The following is a 22,373-nucleotide window of genomic DNA, read 5'->3' on the forward strand; positions in this document are numbered from 1 at the left end:
AATCAATGCTAGCCAATGTGTATGAAAAAAAAGCAATTATACTTTGGGGCTGTGTGTAATGTTACTTTCCTCCACAGAGAATTTACTTTCGCTTCTGGCAGCGCACACTAATCACAGGATGTTACCACTTTAACCAGCCTTACCTTAATCAGAGCTGTGTTTCTCCCTATGTTTATTGTTGTTGTGTGCCATCGAGCTGATTCTGACTCCTAGCCACTCTTAATGATAGAGTAGAACTGCCCCATAGGGTTTTCTTGGCTGTAATCTTTACAGAAGCAGATCTCCAGGTTTTTCTTCCAAGGAGCTGCTGGTGGGTTTGAACCACTGACCTTTCGGTTAACGGCCAGGCGCTTAAGCATTACACCACCAGGGCTCCTCTTCTATCTACTAAGGCTATTTATTTCCAGTTCACCTTCACTCTTGGGGTGTAACACTTTGGGGTTCAAGCCAAAGATTAGAGCTTACCAGGGCTTCCACTGCTTGGAGAGACTCAGTTTTGACTCCTATTCCCATAGATCTATTGAAAGCTCCACACAGCTCTTCAGCCTGCCGGCAGCCAATTAAAAGTCAGCAAATATCTTGAGAGAGAAGATGACCCCAGATGTTGGGCTGTCCTTTTCTACCAGATTTGGGCTCAAAAATCTTTGTTTCTTGGTATCTCTCTAGTGCCTTTAAACAGATACTTCTCTTTTATATTTTGTCCAGCTATTCCAGTTTTCCTCAGCAGGGCAGCTTGGTTTAAAACAGCATAGCCCACCATTTGCTGAAAACAGAACTCTGTATTTCTTCTAAATACTAACTGCCTCTGGGGAAATTCTATTGATAATTAAAATTGAGTTTGCATGCAACCATTTGAGAATATATCCATTGCATGAAGTAAAGTGGGTCTGTTTGGAGATATTTTTCCCTAGGGCTCTCAAAACACAGAAGTTATTTATTTATTTTTTTTTCCTCTTAGAAGATACTTAATAAATATGTGTTCAGTGAATGAATGGATGTCCTAGCGGGTGATCCCTGGTCGCAACATCTTCACGGTCCTATCACAGCCTTTTCTCTAAAAACCGAAGTAGTAAATGAGCCTTCTTCCTATCCACCCCCCACGACTGCCTACAGTGTATTTTCCATGCAAATCTTAAAAATGTAAATTTGGTCACATTGCCCACCTGATGAGAATACAATGATGGCCTCCCTGTGGTCTTAGAATAAGGCCCAGAGTCCTCACCTTGGCCCTGTGAGGTCTGCCCACCCCCTCTGGAGCCCCCTTCTCCACACTGCACTCCCATGGCTCTGGCCTGCCCTCTGGTCTTCGAGCAGGTGAACTCATCCCTGCCCCAGGGCCTTTGCACCTCTGCCTGGAATTCTCCTCCTCCCCTACCTACCCCACCCCATCATATCTCAGATAAGGCGTCTCTTCTCAGAGAGTCCTATCCTGATTCCCCTGCAGTTCCCCTAATCACCCAACGATCCAGGTGTTCATCCATCCATCCATCCATCCATCCATCCATCCATCCATCCATCCATCCATCCATCCATCCATTCGTTCGTTCCCTGCCAGACACTCATCAAACTTGAAATTATGTGTTTCTCTACTTGTTTCTCTGCCGCCCTGCACGAGTGTCTAAGGAGCAAGGCACCGTGTCTGTCTGGCTCTTCTCCTTACAATATCCTAAGCACAGAGCATGGTGTCTGGCAAGTAGAAAGTACTCAGTAGTGTGGAGCGAGTGCCTCCATACAAGGGAATATTCAAAACCCAAAAACACATGGCCCGCAAGTTGGTTCTGACTCAGAGTAGAACTGCCCCATAGGGTTCCCAAGGCTGTAATCTTTACAGGAGCGGACTGTCACGTCTTTCTTCCGCAGAGCAACTGGTGAGTTGGAAAGTCTGACCTTCCTGTTAGCAGCCACGTGCTTTAACCACTGCACCACCAGGGCTCCTTAAGGGAATATTACTCAGCAGTAAAAATGAATAAAGTTCTGATACTACAGTGTGAGTGAACCTTGGAAACATGGCTCCAGGTGAAAACAGCCGGACACAAAAGGCCACATACTGTATGAGTCCATTTTTAGGTAGTCCCGGACTTACGACCAGGCTCTGTTCCAACGACTGTGTCATAAGTCAGCTCTGACGTAAGTCGAATACCTCTTTTTTTTTTTAGTTTTCATTATTATTGCCTTTTATTGTCAGTATCTTTATAAATTCAATCTTTGAACATCTGTGAGTGAACATCTGAGAATGATAACATCAGCAAATTATGCACCGCAATATTGTACATAGTACATGTTACTAACAATAACGTGTACAGACAAAAAAAACACTGGCGGTCTGAGCGTGGTTTGCCGCAACCTGAATACATTGTAAGTCGGGGACTACCTGTATATGAAATTTCCGAACAGGCAGATCCAAATACAGAATGTGGATTGGTGGTTTCCAGGGCCTGCAGTTGGGAGAATGCGGGGTACTGCTAGTGGGTACGGGTTTCTTTTGGGGGCGTTGAAAACGTTCTGCAATTAGATAGCGGTGATGGCTGCACAACTCTGCCCACACTGAACACCACTGTGGTGTGTGCGCGGGATCTTATGGGTGGCTGGGTGGGTGGGGCAGTGGAGCAGCCTACCATCACTGGCCTCTGGTGTTGGGGACACCACCCCTAACCCTCCCGTTGCATCCCGGGGTGCAGCCCCTGCCCTGGTGGCCTCCTCTCCTCTTTAGGTAACGAGAACACAGTGGCCAGCCACGTCCTTCTCCGGATGAGAATGTAGAGCCTGTGCCCTCTAGACGGACTCCCCCTTTCTGCTTCTGTTTGCTCTCCTTTCTGTTTTTGTAGTAGGTGTCGGCTCTGAGAATTTTCTATTCTGGTAAAATCTGGAAAAACCCACTGTCATCGAGTCAATTCCAACTCATAGCAACCCCATAGGACAGGGTAGAACTGCCCCATAGGGTTTCCAAGGCTGTAATCTTTACGGAAGCAGACTGCCACATCTTTTTCTGGAGGAGTGGCTGGTAGGTTCAAACTGACGACCTTTTGGTTAGCAGCCGAGCGCTTAACCAGTGCGCCATCAGAGTTCCTCTACAAGCTGAAGCAAATTCCTGTCAGACACCCCCAGGCCTGCGGGGGAAGGCCAGGTTGAGGGCCACCCTGCTATACTGTGGGCAAGGGGAGATGCTCACCTACCCTGCCTGCTCTGGGGTCCCAGGAAATCAGAAGTGTCTTTGGGCTCCCCCAGGCTCAGGCCTGGGCCACCATGGAGCAAGTGGCAAAAAACCTAAATTAAAGTGGTGTAGACCAAGAAGGGAAATTTGTTGGCCCAGGTATACCAAAAGTCCACAGTACAGCTTCAGGCACAGCTTGATCCAGGGGTTGCCTGGTGAGAGGTTGTCACCAGAGCCCCTCTCGGCTTTGCTTCCTCTGAGATGGTTCTATCCTTGTTTCCCTCTTGCTGGCCACAAAGTGACCACAGCCCCCAACTCTCATGGTCACCCGCCAGATCCAGCACAAGGGACAGCGTGTTGGTTTCCGAAAAGCCCAACAAACACTTCCTCCTTTATCACTGGGCACCAGGTAAGGTGCTCATCACTGAACCTGTAGCCAGGGTGAAGAAGGTACTGACCCAATCAGGGCCTCCAAGGCTGGAAAGGGTGGGCACCCAAACAAAACTCGAGGGGCTGCTCTCAGATGCAGGGGATGTGCCAGCATCCACTACAGACCTCCACCCCAGCACAAGGATGGAGTGAGCTGAGGGAGACTCATGCTCCTCCTCAAGGCCTCTGGCTCCATCCTCAGTTGGGAAATGCAGACACCCCCACAGGCAATGCAGATGCCCCCACGGGCAATGCGGACCCCCCCACAGGCAACGCGGACCCCCCCGCGGGCAACGCGCACGCCCCCGCGGGCAACGCGCACGCCCCCACAGGCAATGCGGATGCTCCCACAGGAAATGCAGACGCCCCCACAGGCAATGCGGACCCCCCCACAGGCAACGCGGACCCCCCCACAGGCAACGCGGACCCCCCCGCGGGCAACGCGCACGCCCCCACAGGCAATGCGGATGCTCCCACAGGAAATGCAGACGCCCCCACAGGCACCCATGGCTTACGCCCTCCGGCTCTGAGTGCCACATGTCAGCCTCCCCACAGGGGGACTCGTCTAGGTTTATTTTTCATTTTGTTTTCCTCAGGTACTTATTATATACCTTCTGTATACCCAGCCCTATGCTAGGCCCTAATATTGGCCTTTCAGCCTGTTTCTTTATTGTGTGTCTCTGGGTCCCTCCCTTTAAACCCCACTGGGCCGGACTCCGCCCAAGCCAGGTAAGCCTCTGCAGCTGACTCACCGCCAGTGCCAGAGGCCAAGTGGTTGAGGAGGGGGCACAGGGTTCCTCGTTGGGAGCCTGGTTTCTGGCCTGGTTCTGCTGCCCCCATGCTGTGCAACCTTGGGGAAGGTCTTCCCCTTCCTTCCCTCAGTCTCACCCCAGACAAGAAAGGAAGAGGTCAGAGTAGATGATCACCAAGGAGGCTTGAGCTCTCAAATCCTTTAACGATTCTATCTTGGATGGTGCAGTTTTGCCATCTAATACCACCTCTGACAGTCGGCCAGGCATCTCAGCATACAACCTGCAGATGGGCGATGCTCTGGCAATGTCCAGTCTCAGCCAGAGAGCACTGGGATTGGCCGGTGATGTCTGCCCTGGGTGTGTGAGCAGGAGCAGTAACGTGTGTGGTGGGTCGTTTCTATCTCTGCTTTAGACCAGGGAGGCACCGAGTTGCCTTCTGACATGCCCGTGACAGCCAGCAGGGCATCAAAGCACACAGTGTGGGGGTGGGGATACTGCAGCTACATCCTGCCTCAATGAGAGACAGCTGGGATCAGTTGGTGATGTCTGCCCTGGGTGTGTGCGTTGAGGCAGCAGCGTGTGTGGCGGGTCATTTCCACCTGAGCTGGTTTCCTGTTCCAGGCACCTACGTGATGACAGTCACAGCCAACGATGCTGACGACAGCACCACGGCCAACGGGATGGTGCGCTACCGGGTCGTGACCCAGACTCCACAAAGCCCATCTCAGAATATGTTCACCATCAACAGTGAGACGGGAGACATCATCACAGTGGCGGCTGGCCTGGACCGAGAGGTGAGGGGGTGGCCTGCTAGGTGGGTGGGTGCCGTGGGGCAGGTCATCCACTGCGAGGGGTGGTCCAGGCCTGCTTCAGCAGCCTGGGTGGGAGAGGCCCTGATCGCCCAGACCACACAGGGCACAGTTACAGTGTAATCAGGGAACCAGGTCTGCATGTCCACCTCCCTGCACAGCTGGAGGCAGGAAACCCAGCAAAGCAGATTCTCCAGCATCCACCAAGCTGTTGCCCACGCCAGGCTCTGAGAACAGTCCCCCCTCCCCTGCGCCTCATGTGTACAAGTGAGGGAGGGGGGTTGAGCCAGAAAAGCAGGGATGGGCCTCCCATGGGTCTCAGTGCAGCCACAGCCTCTGAGGTGCTAGGGGAGGGTCCTTCCTTGCCTCTCCCAGCCTCTGATGGCCCTCGGCATTCCTTGGCTTGTGGCTGCATCATTCCAGCCTCTTCCTTGGCCCTCACATGGCCGCCTCCATGTGTGTCTCTGGGTGGCTCTTCCTTTTATAAGGACACCACTTGTTGGATTTAGCCCCTCCCCACCTCCCATATGACCTCAAGTTAATGTAACTAATTATATCTGCAAGGCCCTTGTTTCCAAATAAGGTCACATGTCCTGTGGGGACATGAATTTGGGGGGACACTACACTATTCAACCCACTGGAGGCATGGAAGACTTTTCTTGGACTTCCTAAATTGTGATGGGTGTCCCTTGAAACTTGAGGGTAAGAGCAGGCAGCACCCAAAGAGCTGGAGCTGCACCGTGTGATATGGTGGCCACTGGCCACATGCGGTCGTTTCAATGTAAAATAACACAAAATAACACAAAGATTCAGCCCCTCAGTCACACCAGCCACACTCTAAGAGCTCACTGGCCTCACGCATGGAGTCACTGGATGGCGCAGAGCAGGACATCCTTACGAAGGTCCCAGTGTCCAGAGCTGCCCTCAGGGGCTGCTGTCCAAGCAGAGGGGGCAGCCAGAGGTCTGGAGCTGAGCAGAGTGAATGAGGGGGGGACGGTGGGCTGGGGGCTGGTCCGCTGCCTTGGATCTTCCAGGGATGGTTCTGGCCCAGCCTGCCTGAGCGGCCACATGGTGGCGGGGCATGGGGACCGGCTGGGTCTCCTGTGAGCAGCCACATGGCAGCGGGACGTGGGGATCTGCTGAGTCCGTGTGAGTGGCTAAGCGGTGGCAGTGGACCTGCTGCGTCTTCTGTAAGCAGCCACATGGCAGCAGTGCACGGCAATCTGCTGAGTCCATGTGAACAGCTAAGTGTGGCAGCACACCGGGATCTGCTGCGTCTCCTGTGAGTGGCCACGTGGTGGTGGTGCTCTGGGAGCCTCTGGGTCCCCTGCAAGCGCAACCACGTGTCGACGTTGCGTTGGGGTCTGCTGCGTCGCCCGTGAGCAGCCATGTGGCTGCAGGGTGTTGGGGTCTGCTGGGTCCCAAGTAAGCGCCACCATGTGACGTTGGTGCACTGGGTCCACCAAACCCTCAGTAAGCAGCAACATGGCAGCGGTGCTTGGGGACCTGCTGCGTCCCGGGAGAGCAGCCACGTGGTGGCAGTGTGCCACGTTTGCAGAGAGGTTACGCTCCTGGCGTCCTGTGCAGTTCTCCAGGTTCACATCCTTGGGCCTCAAGTCCTCACACCCAGAGAAGCAGGTGTCCCTGTGCCTCCCCACCTTTAAAGGCAGGGCTGCACAGCCCAGGGGTGCCCACCTGCCCCAGGGTGCACCACAGGGACATGAGTGGACACCAGACACCCCTCAAGGCTAGGTTTGAGGGGTGTGGTCCAAGAGGGACATTTCCAGCTGCCTCCACTTTCCCCAGAAAGCACTGATGGGGAAGGTGAAAGGGGACCCCCTGCACCCTGGATCTGGATGCAGATCTGCACAAAGCTGCTTGCCCCTCAGCCCTACACCCTTTGCCTCTGTCCCCCTCTGCTCCCGCTCCGTACTCGCCCTGTGCTCATTGATTCTGGCTCCACACCCCTTGGCTCTGCACCCCCTGGCTTCACTGCCTCCCTCAGCTCCGTCCTCCTCGACTAGGGGTGACAGAGATCATTGTTCTGCTCTTCAAAAAGCACCTCACACGGGACCAGCCAGTTTGATTCCGAGCCCCACAGGCGGAAGGGGGCTGTGCGGGGAACACAGGCCCTGCGTCCCCGAGTAATGGCACACGGGAGAGGCTGTGCCTTGGAAGTTACAGGCCCCAAGTGAAAGCCACCTGGCAGGTCCGGCCAGTAGGCCCAGAGGCCTACGCAGCCCCCGACGGGTGAGTGGCTGGCGGATGGGCAGCCTGGAGCTTTGGCGGATGCTGATGAGGGGCGGGTAGCATTTATGAACTGGCCTGGCTCCTCCCAGCTCTGCCGGGCTCACCAAGCACCGCAATCGCCAGGGGAGGAGGGGAGCCACTCCCACCTTGGGGTTCCGGGGCCTGCATCTCCCCTGGGTGGACGCAGGCAGGGCAGGATGGAGGTGCCATGGGTAGGGGGCATCTCACCAGCCAACCCCAAGCCTTGGTAGTACGGCCAGGCCATCCCCAGCCAGACTGAAGGGGAGCTGCCCTCACCCCAGAATTCTGTGGAGGCCACTGTCTGCTGGATGCGACCTACTCGCCCGGCCACCTGTCCTCAGCTGTCCCGTGCCCGCCTTTCTCCTGCCCCCCTCCCCAACAGGGCCAAGGGTGCAGTTTCACCTGGGGCTCACTGATTCCCCATGCGGGGAGGCCAGCCCCTGCCCGGCAGAGTCTCGCCCTCCCGCCACCTTGAAGCGCACTTCTGCTAAATATTTGATGAGGGACAACTTGAGGCACAGGAAAGCTGGGAGGAGGGCGTCCCTCGCTGTCCTCAGCTGTGTGGATGGTAAGCAGCTCCCTCACAGCCGTGCTGAGAGCCAGGCCCAGGGATGCGGCTTTAGGAGGAGCCATTCTGCGCCTTTTGTGTCCAGGAGAAAAGGACACTTCAAGAGAACCTTCCAGAGGCTGCAGGGGCAGGAGAGGCGGCCTGACTTTGGGGAGCCAGCCCCAGCTCTGGATGCTGTGCCTCAGTTTCCCTAAGCTGGCTTTGCTGTGTGAGCTCCCAAAGGGGCCAGAGGGAGGGGTCTGCCTGGCTTTGTTTGTATTTGTGATGGAGGGAGGGCGGGAAGTGAGGCTAAACCCATGACGGCCATCACCAAGCAGTGGGAGGGATGGTAATAGCTGACATTTAGGCAGCACTTCCTGCCTTTTCTTCCTGCTCCGGACAGACGGGGTGCCTCGGGCCCAGGGAGGTGCACCATGCTCCACACACCGTCACATCGAATCCTCACAAGGCTGGTGATCCCAGAAGAGCCACTTTCTCACACACGAGAGGGGCAGGCTCCCATGGGTGACAGTTACCCAGGGTTAGGGCTGGATGGCGGCTCCACCTCAGGGCCAGGCCCTCACCCCCTGCTGGGGTTGGAGGGCTGGTGCTGGTGGGCCGGAAGACCACGCTGAGGAATAGCAGGGCGGGCTGTAGGGGCAGGGAGCCCACGGGTGTGTGTCTGTACTTAGGCTTTCTGGGCAGAGAGCACGGAGGGCCTCCGGTTTGCTGTTTTCACGCCCCATGCAAGCCAGGCAGAGCGCCCAGGAGGGCACATCAAGGCTTGGAACTGCCCGCGGTGCCCTGGGCTCTTGCCATACGGGCAGCGTTATGTAATCAATCGGAGGCTTAGTTTTCCTCATCTCTGAAATGGGAGTGGGAGGGCTCATGCAGCGAGGCGTGCTCAGCCCTGAAGCTGGAAGAAACAAAAAAAAAAAACAAACCAGCTGCTGCTGAGTCGAGTCCCACTCATGGTGACCCCATGTGTGTCAGAGGAGAACTGCGCTCCATAGGGTTTTCAATGGCTGAATTTTCAGAATTAGATTGCCAGACCTTTCTTCCAGATGCCTCTGGGTGGACTCGAACTTTCAGCCTTTCGGTTAGCAGCCAAGTGCATTAACCATCTGTTCCACCCAGGCTGGGGAAAGGCACCCTTCAAAGGCAGACAGCGATGAATGGGATGTATTCCTGCCCTGCCCCAGCCTGGCCTCTTCCTCCACACCAAGCCAAGGAGCCGTGCTCCACCTAGTATTGTACAGGATAGGCTGCCCAGTTGCAGCTGAACTTCACACAGACTTAGACAACAAATCACTTTTAGTGTAAGTATATCCCAAGCATTGCATGGGATATACTTACACTAAAACACAGAGGAGAATGCCAAGTGCTGACAGAGGCTGGAGCCAAGAAATGCCAAGGATTGCCAATAGCCACCAGGAACTGGAAAACAGGCCTGGGATGGGTCCTCCCTCAGAAACCCCAGAAGGAGCCAACCAGACTTCCGGCCTCCAAGACTGAGAAGGAATAAATGTCTGGTCTTTCAAGTTTGTGGTCATTTGTTGCGGCCATCCCAGGAAACCAGTACAGATTTTCGTATGTCCCAAATATGGTCCATACTTACACGAAGATATCGTTCGTTGTCGTTGTCACTGCCATCTGTATTTTTATTTGCTGCACATGGACACCCACCCTGGGGCAGCCCCCGCCCCCTGGAAGCCATGTCCAGGGGCCTGGGGAGCAGACCAGGCAGAGGGTGGGCTCGGAGGAGGGCGCCACGGTGACACCAGGCACAGGTGGGTCTGGAGGGGTGCTGACGGTGACAAGGTCCTGCGAGCCTGGCTGGACAGATGAGGGAAGCGAGACGGGTGGAGCGAGGTGATGAGGATGACCCAGCAGCCAGCCCTGCACTGAGCCGGCCTGCAGCGCTGCCCACCCTCCTGCCAAGAGGTGCTGATCTTCCCGTTATGGGAGAGCATGACCCTTCCAGAAAACCGCTGCGGTCAGAGGGCTCGGGCTTGCTGGGCATGGAGGACTTGATCCATTAGCCCCAAAAAACACAGCTCAAGCAGGACACCTGGTACATCTCCTGAGTGCCCAGGATCCTGGAGGCCGTGAGGGGGACAGAGGCAGGCGGGCAGGCCAAGGATGGGCTTGCTTAGGGCTGGCCAGGGGTGGCACCATGACCCTCCATCCAGACTCTGACCTCTGACCCTTCATCCCACTCAGACCTCTGGCCCTCCACCCCAACTGCTCAAAGACCTTCCATCCAGACTGACCTTTGACCCCCCCATCCCAATGACCAGCGGCCCTCTGCAGCCTCCCTTCCCATTAGAACACATCCAGGTCTCCCTGGACCTTGGGAGTGAACCACCCGCCCACCTCGCCCCCTCCCCTTCCAATTGGCTGCCGTCTGTCCCTGACACCCAGGGCGGCTATCCACCGCACCCTCTGTCCCTGACACCCATGGCCACTGCCCACCACACCCTCTGTCCCTGACACCCAGGGTGGGCCTCTGTCCTTCACGTGGCCACTTTCCTCATTCTCCAGGTCTCTGCTCTACACTTCTTCTCAGAGAGACCCTCCCCACACCTTGGAAACAGGAGTCCCAGGTTAGAGGAGCCCCCCAGCACCCCAGAGACCCTCCCACACCCCAGAAATTGGAGCCCCTGCCTAGAGGAGCCCCATGGACCCCCCCGAGTCAGGCCCCCACTTCACTGGGACTGTCGGCACAGCCCTCCCCGGGGCCACACAGGGTCTTGCGGGTGATTGCTTTGCTCTGCACACGCCCGACACTGGTCAGCCTCACCACCCACGTGGAGGGGTGGCCTGCTGCTCAGCTCTGTGGCCATCGTGGCCACACCTCAGATGAACGTGTACAAGGCAGGCCCACGCACACGGGTAGATCTTGGATTTGTGCAGTCCTGCCATCCAGAGAGGCTCTGGGCCGGCCCCCGTTCCTGGAGGTAACAGCAGTGTGCCTGGGTCAGACAGCCGGAACCCCTCTTGCCCACTCATTTCTACCTAAGCCCCACTGCCATGTGTCACGCTTAGGCTCCTGCCACATGTCTGCGGGTCTGCGTGTCTTCACCTCTGCATGTCTGCGCATCTGCGTGTCTGTGCTTCTGGCTCCTGATGCTCATACCCACGGGGTCTGCCCCTGGATGGACCCTCCGCCTGACTCTGACCTCTGACCCTCCACCCGACTCTGATCTCTGACCTTCCAACCCCAACTGACCTCTGGCCCTCCACCAGACTCTGACCCTCCACCCCAACTCTGACCTCTGACCCAGAGTTCAACATGCAGCCCTCACTGGTGCTTTAGAAACACTGAAAGCCCCTGAGCCGCACCAGAATCCTGCCGAAGGAAGAGGATACGCTGCGACCATCAGCCTGGACAGCCCGCAGCCCCTCGGCTTGGGCCCCTCCCGGCTCCCAGCCTCTTGGGTCTGTCCCACTCCAGGGGGGCCTGTGTCTTCCCCTACTGAGCTGCCTGCCTCAGGCGGTCCCTCCTGGCCCCAGCCCCTCCCTCCCAGAGCAGTGACTTCTGAGTCTGCAGCAAGTCCGCACTGATGAGTATGCCCACAGCCCACTGTCAGCATCGTCAGCCAGTCGGCCACTGACACTGTCCTCCCAGTGCTTCGTCCTGGTGTGGCACCAGGCCTTGTTTGGTGACAGGCAAGCCCAGAAGCCCATCCTGAAAAGAAAGGTCACTAAAGAGACACAGCACCTCTGCCCCTCATCTGACTAAGGAGAACAAGCCCAGCACCCAGCAAGATGCGCAGCACCCAGAGGCCCTGGGGGCCTGGTTGTTTCTACTGTGGACGGCCACCACTGCCCCCGATGGCACTGAGGACCGTCCTTCCCCCTCCCTCTGTGGCATGGTCCCCTCACTCCTGAGAGCTGTGGCCCGGCCCACCCCATCTCCACCTGCTTTCAGTATGAGCTGCATGGTCCCATCTGGTTCTCCCTAAGTGGAGGTCCTGACACTCCCAAACTGAAGCTCAGAGAGGCCAGGTATTGATCGGGCTTGGCTTTTTCATTTCTTGGTAAGTCAGCACTCCAACCAGCACGCCTGGCTCCACACTGCCTTATCTACTAGATTGCTGCACTCCCTGGAAGAGCAGATCAGCAGTTTTATACTAACGTGTGAATGATTGATAGTGGCTCAACTTTTCCGTCCAATAGCATTTGCACTTTATCAGAGAGTAAAGCCTGAAGCTAAAGAAGGGGCTGCTGTGGACTGAATTGTGTCCCAAAAAAATGTGTGTCAAATTGTCTAGGCCATGATTCCCAGTATTGTATGGTTGTCCACAACTTTATGATCTGATGTGATTATCCTATGTGTTGTAAATCCTACCTCTATGTATTAATGAGGCAGGATTAGAGGCAGTTATGGTAATAAAGCAGGACTCAATCTACAGGATTAGGCTGTATCTTGAGTCAGTCTCTTTTGAGATATACAAGAGAGAAGCAAGCAGAGAGGAGAGGGACCTCATTACCACCAAGCAATAATAGCCAGGAGCAGAGTGCATCCTTTGTACCCAGGGTCCCTGAGCTTAGAAGCTCCTTGATCAGGGGAAGATTGATGACAAGGACCTTTCTCCAGAGCAGACAGAAAGAGAAAGCTTTCCTCTGGGGCTGGCACCCTGAATTTAGACTTCTAGCCTCTTAGACTATGAGAGAATAAATTTCTGTTTCTTAAAGCCATCCATTTGAGGTATTTCTGTTAGAGCAACACTAAATAACTAAGACACCAAGGATGACGGTGAGATGTTGTTGTTGTTAGGTGCTGTCGAGTCTATTGCAACTCATAGCAACCCTATGCACAACAGAACGAAACACCGCCCGGTCCTGAGCCATCCTTAACAGTCGTTGTTATGCTTGAGCTCATTGTTGCAGCCGCTGTCAGTACACCTCGTTGACGGTCTTCTTCTTTTCCACTGACTCTGTACTCTGCCAAGCATGATGTCCTTCTCAAGGGACTGATCCCTCCTGAAAACATGTCCAAAGTATGTAAGACGCAGTCTCACCATCCTTGCCTCTAAGGAGCACTCTGGCTGTACTTCTTCTAAGAAAGATTTGTTCATTCTTTTGGCAGTCCATGGTGTATTCAATATTCTTCGCCAACACCACAATTCAAAGGTATCAATTCTTCTTCGGTCTTCCTTATTCATTGTCCAGCTTTCACATGCATATGATGCGATTGAAAATACCATGGCTTAGGTCAGGCGCACCTTAGTCTTCAGGGTGACATCTTTGCTCTTCAACACTTCGAAGAGGTCCTTTGCAGCAGATTTACCCAGTGCAATGTGTCTTTTGATTTCTTGACTGCTGCTTCCATGGCTGTTGATTGTGGATCCAAGTAGAATGAAATCCTTGACACTGTCAATCTTTTCTCCGTTTATCGTGATGTTGCTCATTGGTCCAGTGGTGAGGTGCAACCCATACTGAAGGCTGTGGTCTTTGATCTTCATTAGTAAGTGCTTCAAGTCCTTTTCAGTTTCAGCAAGCAAGGTTGTGTCATCTGCATAGTGCAGGTTGTTAATGAGTCGTCCTCCAATCCTGATGCCCCATTCTTCTTCATATAGTCCAGCTTCTCGTATTATTTGCTAAACATAAGATGGAGTAGGTATGGTGAAAAACACAACTCTGACGCACACCTTTCCTGACTTTAAACCGATCGGTATCCCCTTGTTCAGTCCGAACAACTGCCTCTTGATCTATGTAAAGGTTCCTCATGAGCACAATTAAGTGTTCTGGAATTCCAATTCTTCGCATTTGACTGTGTCGATCATAACAAACTATGGACAGTGAGATGCCCGCCAGATATTAGGAGACATTTTGGGGGCCGTGCTCCTTCCCTTGGGGAGCTCACCCACGCAGGCAGAGAGCCCCCACCTCAGACTCGAGGTTCTACAGCATTCATAGTTTTCACAGGGGCCTTGGACAGCATGGGGTAGGGGGACTTCCCTGATGGCATGAGGGCTGGGTGGAGCATGACCTCGTCTGCAGCTCACCCTCCTGGCTCCTTCCCACCACCGGCACGGAGACCAGCCGGGTGCTGCTCTCCTAGCAGAAACAGCCCTGGCAGCTGTGTCCATGGAAGCAAGGATGGCAAAAGGATGGCTAGAAGGACTGGGGTGTTCTTCTGGTTTACATTTTAGGAAAGAGTAAATTATATTTTCCAGGCCAAAAAATATATATACAAACATCTGGGGGTTCTCCTTCATAGCTAAAAATATGAAGAGGCTGGGACAGCAGTGGAGGCAGGGTGGGGGGGCTGCAGGCTGTGGGTGGGACCTCTGGGAGAAGAAGGAGGGCCACGGGGCCCACGGGGTCGTTGGGCTCACCCCGCCAGCCTGTGCACGTCCTCCGTGCCACAGATCTCCTCCTGTGTGAGGTCAGAACAAGACCCAGTGAGGACCCCCTGCTCGGTCACTCAGTCTGTGGGACAGAGACCCCTCCTACCTGCTGAAGAGGGCCCAGTGAGGTGAGCTGGATGGCATGCCCTAAGCCGACCCAGAGCTTCCTGACCTGGCCCGCCTGTGAATGTTCCAAATAAGAATCCTCGTTTAAGAGCTATTTGAGGTAGGCATGTTCAAGGGGTGGAGGCTGATGATGACTGAGAGGACGCGAAGGGCTGGGCCACGGAACAGGCTCGGGGGGTCTCCACGCAGCCTCCCCAGTGAGGAGGGTCTCCACACGACCCTGGCCTTCCAAGGGACCTGGGGAGAGATAGGCTGTGTTTTGCTTATGTTTTTTCTTGGTGACTAAGGTCAGAAAGATGCAGTTGCTTCATCCGTTTCCATCTGGTGCTTGTGTGGCAGAATTCCAGGTGCAGGGCGACGGGGCCAGCCAGGAATGGAAGCCCGGGACCCACACAGACCACCACGCCCAAGGCCATGTCACACTCTCAGGGTTCTTGGAGCAAAAGACACCATGGGGCGTACTAGCTGGAGTGTCTGGTGCTTTGTTCTGAGAGCAAAGCCTTGGGACAGACAACCCTTTCCTGGGATTCTCGAATGGCAGACAGTAAAACGACAAAGGGCCCTGTTCCCAAGCCCTGGTAAAGCTGCTGGCAGCCACCATTAATGGCGTGTTGGTGACCCAAAGTGATTCACCGTGCTCCTGCTCCACTTGGCGACGTGGGCTTTCATGGTGCCAGAGTCACTGCCCCTCCAACCGGCAGGGACGTCTCTGGACTTGGCCGGCTGGGCACAGCAGGCAGCTCTGCCTAGGCCAGAGCTGGGGCTGGCTCCAGGGAGGTGCGGACGGGCCATTCTCCTGGAGACCTTGCTTGTCTTCCTCTGGGTGAACCTCTGTTGTTGTCGGGTGCCACTGGGTCTGTTCTAACTCGCAGCGACCCGTGTGACAGAGTAGAACTTCCCCACAGGGTTTTCTAAGATGTAACCTTTATGGCAGCAGATCACCGGGCCTTTCTCCCGAGCAACCGCTGGGTAAATGCAAACCGCCAACCTTTCGGTTCACGGGCAAGCACTTAACCATTGCACTACCAGGGCTCCTTGACTGAACCTCTACACAACCATATCTAAAAAAGACACATCAGTGATACCCTGTTTTCTTTTTTCCCTTTGAAAAATATTTATTCATCTCCCCCACCTTGTCGCCAAGAGGAAACAGCAGCATCTTTGGGGAGAAGGGAGGATATCACAGATTAAAAAAACAGTTGCCTGTTTGTGTTGGTGGATATTTCGGTATGTATGTTTTCACCACAATAAAAAAAAAAAAGAGGAGAAAAAAGTTACCCTTGAATCGACTCCGACTCATGGCGACCCCATGTGTGTCCAAGTAGAACTGTGCTCCACAGGGTTTTCAGTGGCTAATTTTTCAGAAGCAGATTGCCGGGCCTTTCTTCTGAGGCTCCTCTAGGTGGACTCACGCCTCTAACGTTTTGTTCAGCAACCAAGCCTATTCACTGCATGTGCCTCCCAGGGACTCCATACCACAGATTCTTGTTTGTCATTGCAGCTTCCTCTTTGACAGAGCAAGCAAGTCATCTCTGGGAAGGGAGAAAATCCACACACATAACTGCCACCGTGTCTAATTAGGCAGCGCTGTGTAAATTGAGTGTTTCTACGTGATTAACATGTCAGGAGAGTTGGATAAGTGTCTCTTGTGTACCTAGGCTGAGATGTCCTTCCTACTGATCCTCTTCATCTTGCATCGTTTCCTGATTAGAATCTTTATATCCTAATAAGAAGTGAGCATGACACTCAAGCTCCACTCTGAAGGCGAGCAGGGTTTCTCCAGGCCTGGCGCTCACAGCGTAATTAGCACAAGAGGCACGTGGTTCTCAGCCCTCCTTCCACGTGGCTCTTGCTGAAGTTCCTTGGTCGTCAGACTCCATCTCTCAGCCTGTCACAGGCGCCTGTCGCTGGCAGCTTTCACAGCATGGAATTTCCTCCCCAGAGTGCCAGAGTGGGCCACGCTAATGGTTCCCCGGTCCGGACGCCCAGGGCAGGCCACGCTAATGGTTCCCCGGTCCGGACGCCCAGGGCAGGCCACGCTAATGGTTCCCCGGTCCGGACGCCCAGGGCAGGCCACGCTAATGGTTATTTCATGGTTGAGACGCCCAGGGCAGGCCACGCTTACGTCGCGGCTCACGCGCGTTGCTGTCAGCGTCAGCACTGGCACCTGTGCAGTCACGGTATCCGGATCCAGGCAGACCCTCCTAGTGGCGCGGCCAGTGTCTCAGCAGGCCGCACAGGAAACCCTGCAAGTGCTTTTCTTCCAGAAAATGAGCTCCTCCTAAGTCCTGTCGTGACACTGAGTCTGCGTGGGTGATGGTGTGGTCTGGGGTGACATCGTGTCCATGCAGGGTGACACCATCTGTGTGTGGTGATAGTGCCAGCTGCGGTGACAGCGTCTCTGCAGGGTGACAGCGTGTCTGTGCAGGGTGACAGCGTGTCTGTGCAGGGTGACAGCATGTCTGTGCAGGGTGACAGCATGGTCTGGGGCGACAATGTGGGCTGGAGCGGAGGAAGTAGGCTGAGGCAGAAGCCCTAAGGAGCCTCGGTGTTCAATACCTGCAGGTGTGCAAGGCGCCAGGCCTAGGCTGGAGGCGGGAAGGGGAGGGGCAGGAGGAGAGGGTGGGCCAGTCACAGGAGAGGTAACAGCCCAAATTGCAGCTGGCTTGGTCCATGACCAGGACTCCCGCCTGGAACCCCTCATGGCCATTTAGATAGTGCCTTCCATCTGCCTTTGGAGCTGGGCTCCACAGTGACGGGTCAGGCTGCAGTGGAGAGAAGTCCTCATCTCCACACTGACTGAACAGTTCAAAGTGGGGAGGGGTCCACATCTCCACAGCCACAGTGAGGAGGTGTCCTCGTCTCCACACTGACCAGATGGGCCACGGGGGCAGGGGTCTGTGTCTGCACACTGACTGGGCAGGCCAAAGTGGGGAGGGGTCCACATCTCCGCGGCCACAGTGAGGAGGTGTCCTCGTCTCCACACTGACCAGATGGGCCACGGGGGCAGGGGTCTGTGTCTGCACACTGACTGGGCAGGCCAAAGTGGGGAGGGGTCCACATCTCCGCAGCCACAGTGAGGAGGTGTCCTCGTCTCCACACTGACCAGATGGGCCACGGGGGCAGGGGTCTGTGTCTGCACACTGACTGGGCAGGCCAAAGTGGGGAGGGGTCCACATCTCCGCAGCCACAGTGGGGAGGGATCCTTGTCTCCATAGCCGCAGTGAGGAGGGGTCACATCTCTGCAGGGTCCACATCTGTGCAGCCACAGTGGGGAGGGATCCGAGTCTTTTAAGCCAAAGTGGGGAGGGCTGTTGCCTAGCACAGGGGCAGGAAGAGGAAGGGCAGCACACACTTGCAGGCCTGGGGATGCAGAGGAGGGGGAATCAGTCACAGCTGGAGGTCAAGGTTCTCTGGGGTTGCCCAGCCCCAGCTGCAGACCTGGCTGAGCCAGCATCTTAGGGCTAGGTGGAGCCTCAGGACCACATGCCCACATCCTAGCCCCAGAGACCATGAGCATGACCTATTTGGAAAAAGGGTCTTTGCAGATGTGATTAAGGCTAGGATCTCAGGATGAGGCCCTTAAAGACACAGAGGCAAGACAGAGGGAGAGGAGACCACCCCATGAAGATGAGCAGAGATCAAAGTGACAAGGCCACAGGAACCCCTGAGGCCACCAGAGGATGCAAGAGGCAGGAAGGACCCTCCCCTGGGACCTCCGGAGGGAGCCTGCCCCTGTAACACTTGATTTCACACTCCAGCTTCCAGAGCTGAGGGCATAAACAGCCTGAGCACACAGTGTCACCCTCCCGGTCACAGTCTTGGGGGTCAAACTAACCCTAAACTCCCCAGATGGTCCACATCTGCCAGATTCTTTGTGTCCCCAAGCCTTGGGTGGCATCTGCTCGTTGTCAGCACCCAGCCCATGGCCGGGAACTGGATCTACAGCCACCTGTGTTGGGGTGACGGCAGCTCCTCCCTGTGTCCAGGGCCAGCTACCTGGTGGCTTGGAGACCCCCAGCTCGCTTAGACTCCGGGGCTGATGAATGCTGGAGGGATATTTCCACAGGCACCACAGGAAGGGGCACGTCAGCGTCCTTGGAATCTTCTCTATGAAAAAATACTTCTGAGAAGAAAGAAAAGGTGGAGGGGGTGGGTGGCCAGTGGGTCAAGCGCTGCCCACATATATAAGATCAGGGCACGGCCTCGGGGTTTGGAGGCCCAGTGGGAGAAGCAGAGAGGGATCCTGACCAAACAAGGATGTGGAAGTGGGGGGTGGGCGGGGGAGGATAGACCCCTGGGCTGGTTTGCCTCCCCCCTAGCAAGGGCTCACACCCTGCGTCTTTGAATCCTCAGATGGACCACCGTGGGTAGCCCAGCCACGGGCTGAAATGATTGCAGGAGACTGGATGGGGTAGGACAGGATGACTCATCCCGCTCACAGCAGCCCCTGCACAAGGAGGATGAGGGCCTCCCTTTATTCCTTTTTAATCTCCAGCCTCTAAGTGTCCTGTGATGCTAATTTAGGGCGAGTGGAGCCTGTGGAATTCAGCCCCCCGTGGCAGCCCCAGGCCTTGTGGGCGCAGGGTGACAAAGGCCCTTCTGGGGGCCGCCAGCACACCTCTTTGGAGAGAAAGGAAGATGAAAAAAATAAAGCCTTCTTCACTCACTGTGATTCCCCTGATCCCCGTCTGCACAAAGCCACCCCCAGCACCTCTGAAGGGACTCACTTGGCGGTGATCTTGCAGCCCATCACTAAGCCTCCAGTCCTGGGGGATGGGGGGTGGCCGGAGGTGCTTCTTAGCCATGGCCGGTCCAGGGGCCAACCATCCTGCCTTCCTCCAGGAGCCCAAGAGCCAGGGCTGGGGGGCGTCTCGTGCAACGACAGCGAAGGGCCTAGGGCAGAGCGGGCAGCGTCAGCACCCCCACACAGAGCCCGGCCTGGATTTTCCCCACAGCCAGGACAACAGTGCAGACCCAGCATGTCCAGGCAGGCTGGTGGCCACGGGCCCCTCGAATGGCCTGTCACACCCACCGTGCTGCAGCCCCCTCCTCCCACCCAGCCCCTCACTGGGCACCCAGCAGGTGGTCAGCAAATGCTGCACATTAAGGCCACCTAGACTCAGCCAGCAGACTACCCCCCCCACAAGACCCTCTCTGCTGCACAAGGTGGTCCCCAGCCCCCCATCAGCGACTCAGGCCCCTCAGCGCCATCCCCAGTGCCCTGCCTGTGCTGCCCGCACCCTAGGGCTCCTTGCCTCCTGGGTCTCCCAGGGCCATCTCTTCTGGAAGCTCCCTCCCTCAGACTCTGGGAGATTCCAGGTTGGTGAGTTCGCCCACGACCATGGCCAGGAAAGACCCCCCACTCCTCCCAAAAGCGGGGCTGGTGCGCCGCCTAGTGGCGATCATCGCCCACGGGCTTCTGACATGGTCTGTGTGTTCACTGTCCTCTGAGCAGGTGGACGGGACTGGGCGGGGACAGGAACGGGGATGGGCATTGTAACAGAGATGGGGACCGGGACGGGACTGGATAGGGCAGGAACAGAGACTAGACAGGGAAGGACTAGACAAGGAAGGGACTGTGGCTCAGTAATGGAGGGAGAGGGATTAGGAGAAGCAACTTCTCCAGGCCATGACTGCTACAAGGTAGCAACTTCTCACTAGCTGGACTTCCTTCTTTCCTCTCATTGGTCAAACCCTTCTTCCGTCTGCCCCTTCCGATCAGGAGCGCTGGGCAGTGAGGGCTGGGCACTGAGGTGGTGGGGGTCCTAGGCCACGTCTGTCTTTGCCAGGCCCTCCTTGGTCATGGGGACATAGCCCAGCTCCCCCCAGCCCCCAGCAGGTGAACTTTATAAACACGTATGTTTAGGTTTGGGATTAATTTCTACTTGTGGCATGGCACTGGGTTCTTTTTGGTGGTGGCATGGCACGCTGGTTCCCACTGACGGCAGTGACAGGAAGTGTGCTTTCCAGTGTATTTACTGAAGTAAGAAAGTCCCCGCCTGAGGAATAACATGAGAACCAGACAGAGAGGACGGGCAGAAGGAGTCTGCCTCATGAGGATGACTACGTGGAGCCTTGGTGGTGCAGTGGTTAGAGCTTGGCAGCTAATCAAAAGGTCAGCAGTTCAAATCTGCCAGCCACTCCTTGGAAACCCTATGGGGCAGTTCTACTCTGTCCTGAAGAGTCGCTGTGAGTCGAAGTTGACTCCACAGCAGCAGGTTTGGTTTGGTTTTTTTTTCACAGCAACAGGTTTGGTTTGGTTTTTTTTTAAGGGTGAATGTCTCTGAGCTGGACTCAGGGGTCTCACCACGACACCCTGGATGTGGCCACAAGACCCAGGCCTTGAATCTGTCTTCAGGGCCCCATTAGGGCCCCAAAGGGGAGCAGAGGGACAGTGGGGCTCTGGGGGGCATGGAGAGGACTTCCGGGAACCATGGATTTTTCCCACATCTGGCACCCTGCCATCCCATCGATCTCCCAAGACATGTATTTGTGGGTGGGGGGCAGAGGGGTCATGTGATAAAGTTTCACTGACAGGAATGACAGTAACAGGCCAGTCCCTCAGACCCCCTTCTGTGGCAAAGGACAGAAACCAGCTCCAACTAGTTTAAACAAAAAGGACGGACTCGTTGGCTCACGTGACTGAGAACACAAGGTTCAGCTTCAGGACTAGCTAGATCCAGGCGCTCAATGGTGGCATTAGGACCCACTCCCTCCCTCTCCATCTCAGCTGTTTCCCCTCACATTGTACCAAAGAAGGCCTGCCAGCTCCCAGGACTGCGCCCCCAAGTCACCAGCTGCAGTGGCGGGTGGGGGGGGGGCCTGTTTCCCAGGAGGTTCTGCTTTCAGAGCGGCTCAGGGCCATGCTCATCCCTGATTGGTCAGGCCTGTGTCCTGCGACTCCCTCTGCAGCAGGAAGCAGAGTCTGCCCCATCCTCAACCACATGGGCCACAGTCAAGGGAACACAGAAGGCAGGTCCCCACCTCACAGGCCAGGGCTTGCCCCGTTGGCTGGGTACTGGCAGCCTGAGGCCCTGCAGACCTGTCCCTGCCCCCTTGCCTCATGCCCCTCCCCCACAGCCCCCTTCACCCACTTTGGGGAGCCTGTTCAGCCCACACTTTCCCAGCCCTGCAGGGGCCCAGATTGCTGCACTTGTCACTGCATCTCTCAGGTGACAAGTCCCCTTGAAGGATCCCCTGGGAGGGAGCTGAGGGGCCGCTTCCTGCTCCTCTCAGAGTCTCCCGACCCCTGCTGGGAACAGGGACGGGGCACATGGGGGGAGGGGAGGGGAGGCATCCTGCCCCAGTGAGCCACCAGGCTGCGGTCCTCCGACTTGTGCCAACCCCAGGCTTCAGGGACAGAGCTTTCAGGGGTCTGGGTGGGAGATGGTGTGGGCATGAGGCCTGAGCCCCTGGACCCCCTGCCCCGCTCTGGCCACACCTTCCCCTTCGCTTCCCTCTGCCTGTCATCCCTGTGCCACCTCTTGCCAGAAGCCCCCCAGGCCCCCGCCCTCACTCCCAAAGACATCTGGTGTCGCTCTCGGGCCTCTTCAGGAGGCAGTTGGCTTATGCTGCTGCTGTCGTCGGCCAGGGGTTGGCAGGTGTTTTCTCTAGGGGGCCAGGGAGTAAATATGTTAGCCTGGAGAGCTGTACAGTCTCTGTTGTCACTACTCAACTCCATCGTGTGGTGAAAGCAGCCATAGACCATTATGTAAATGGACAGGCAGGGCTGTGTGCCAATAAAGCTTTATTTACAAAGCCACAAAATGCTGGGCAGGTTTGGCCCCTGGGATGTAGTTTGATGACTGTTGTAGACGCTCCTTGGGTGCTGACTCCCAGCTGTCCATGGAGTAACGTGGGGACACCTCAGTGAGCCTCGAGGTCCTCTGTGGACTGACTTGTCATTGCTTGGAACCTCTGTAAGGG

At 55.9% G+C, this 22,373-nt stretch overlaps 1 protein-coding gene across 1 annotated transcript in view; it reads left to right on the forward strand.

Annotated features, from left to right (window-relative positions):
- The window catches only part of CDH4 (cadherin 4), a 710,466-nt gene that overhangs the window by 653,584 nt on the left and 34,509 nt on the right, over positions 1-22,373 (forward strand). The window contains exon 8 of the mRNA XM_064276304.1: positions 4,954-5,126. Within this exon, the coding sequence (XP_064132374.1) occupies positions 4,954-5,126 (173 nt within the window). The remainder of the gene's footprint in view (positions 1-4,953; positions 5,127-22,373) is intronic.

The sequence above is a fragment of the Loxodonta africana genome, chromosome 24 (assembly GCF_030014295.1).
Source record: "Loxodonta africana isolate mLoxAfr1 chromosome 24, mLoxAfr1.hap2, whole genome shotgun sequence".
Lineage (NCBI taxonomy): Eukaryota > Metazoa > Chordata > Mammalia > Proboscidea > Elephantidae > Loxodonta > Loxodonta africana.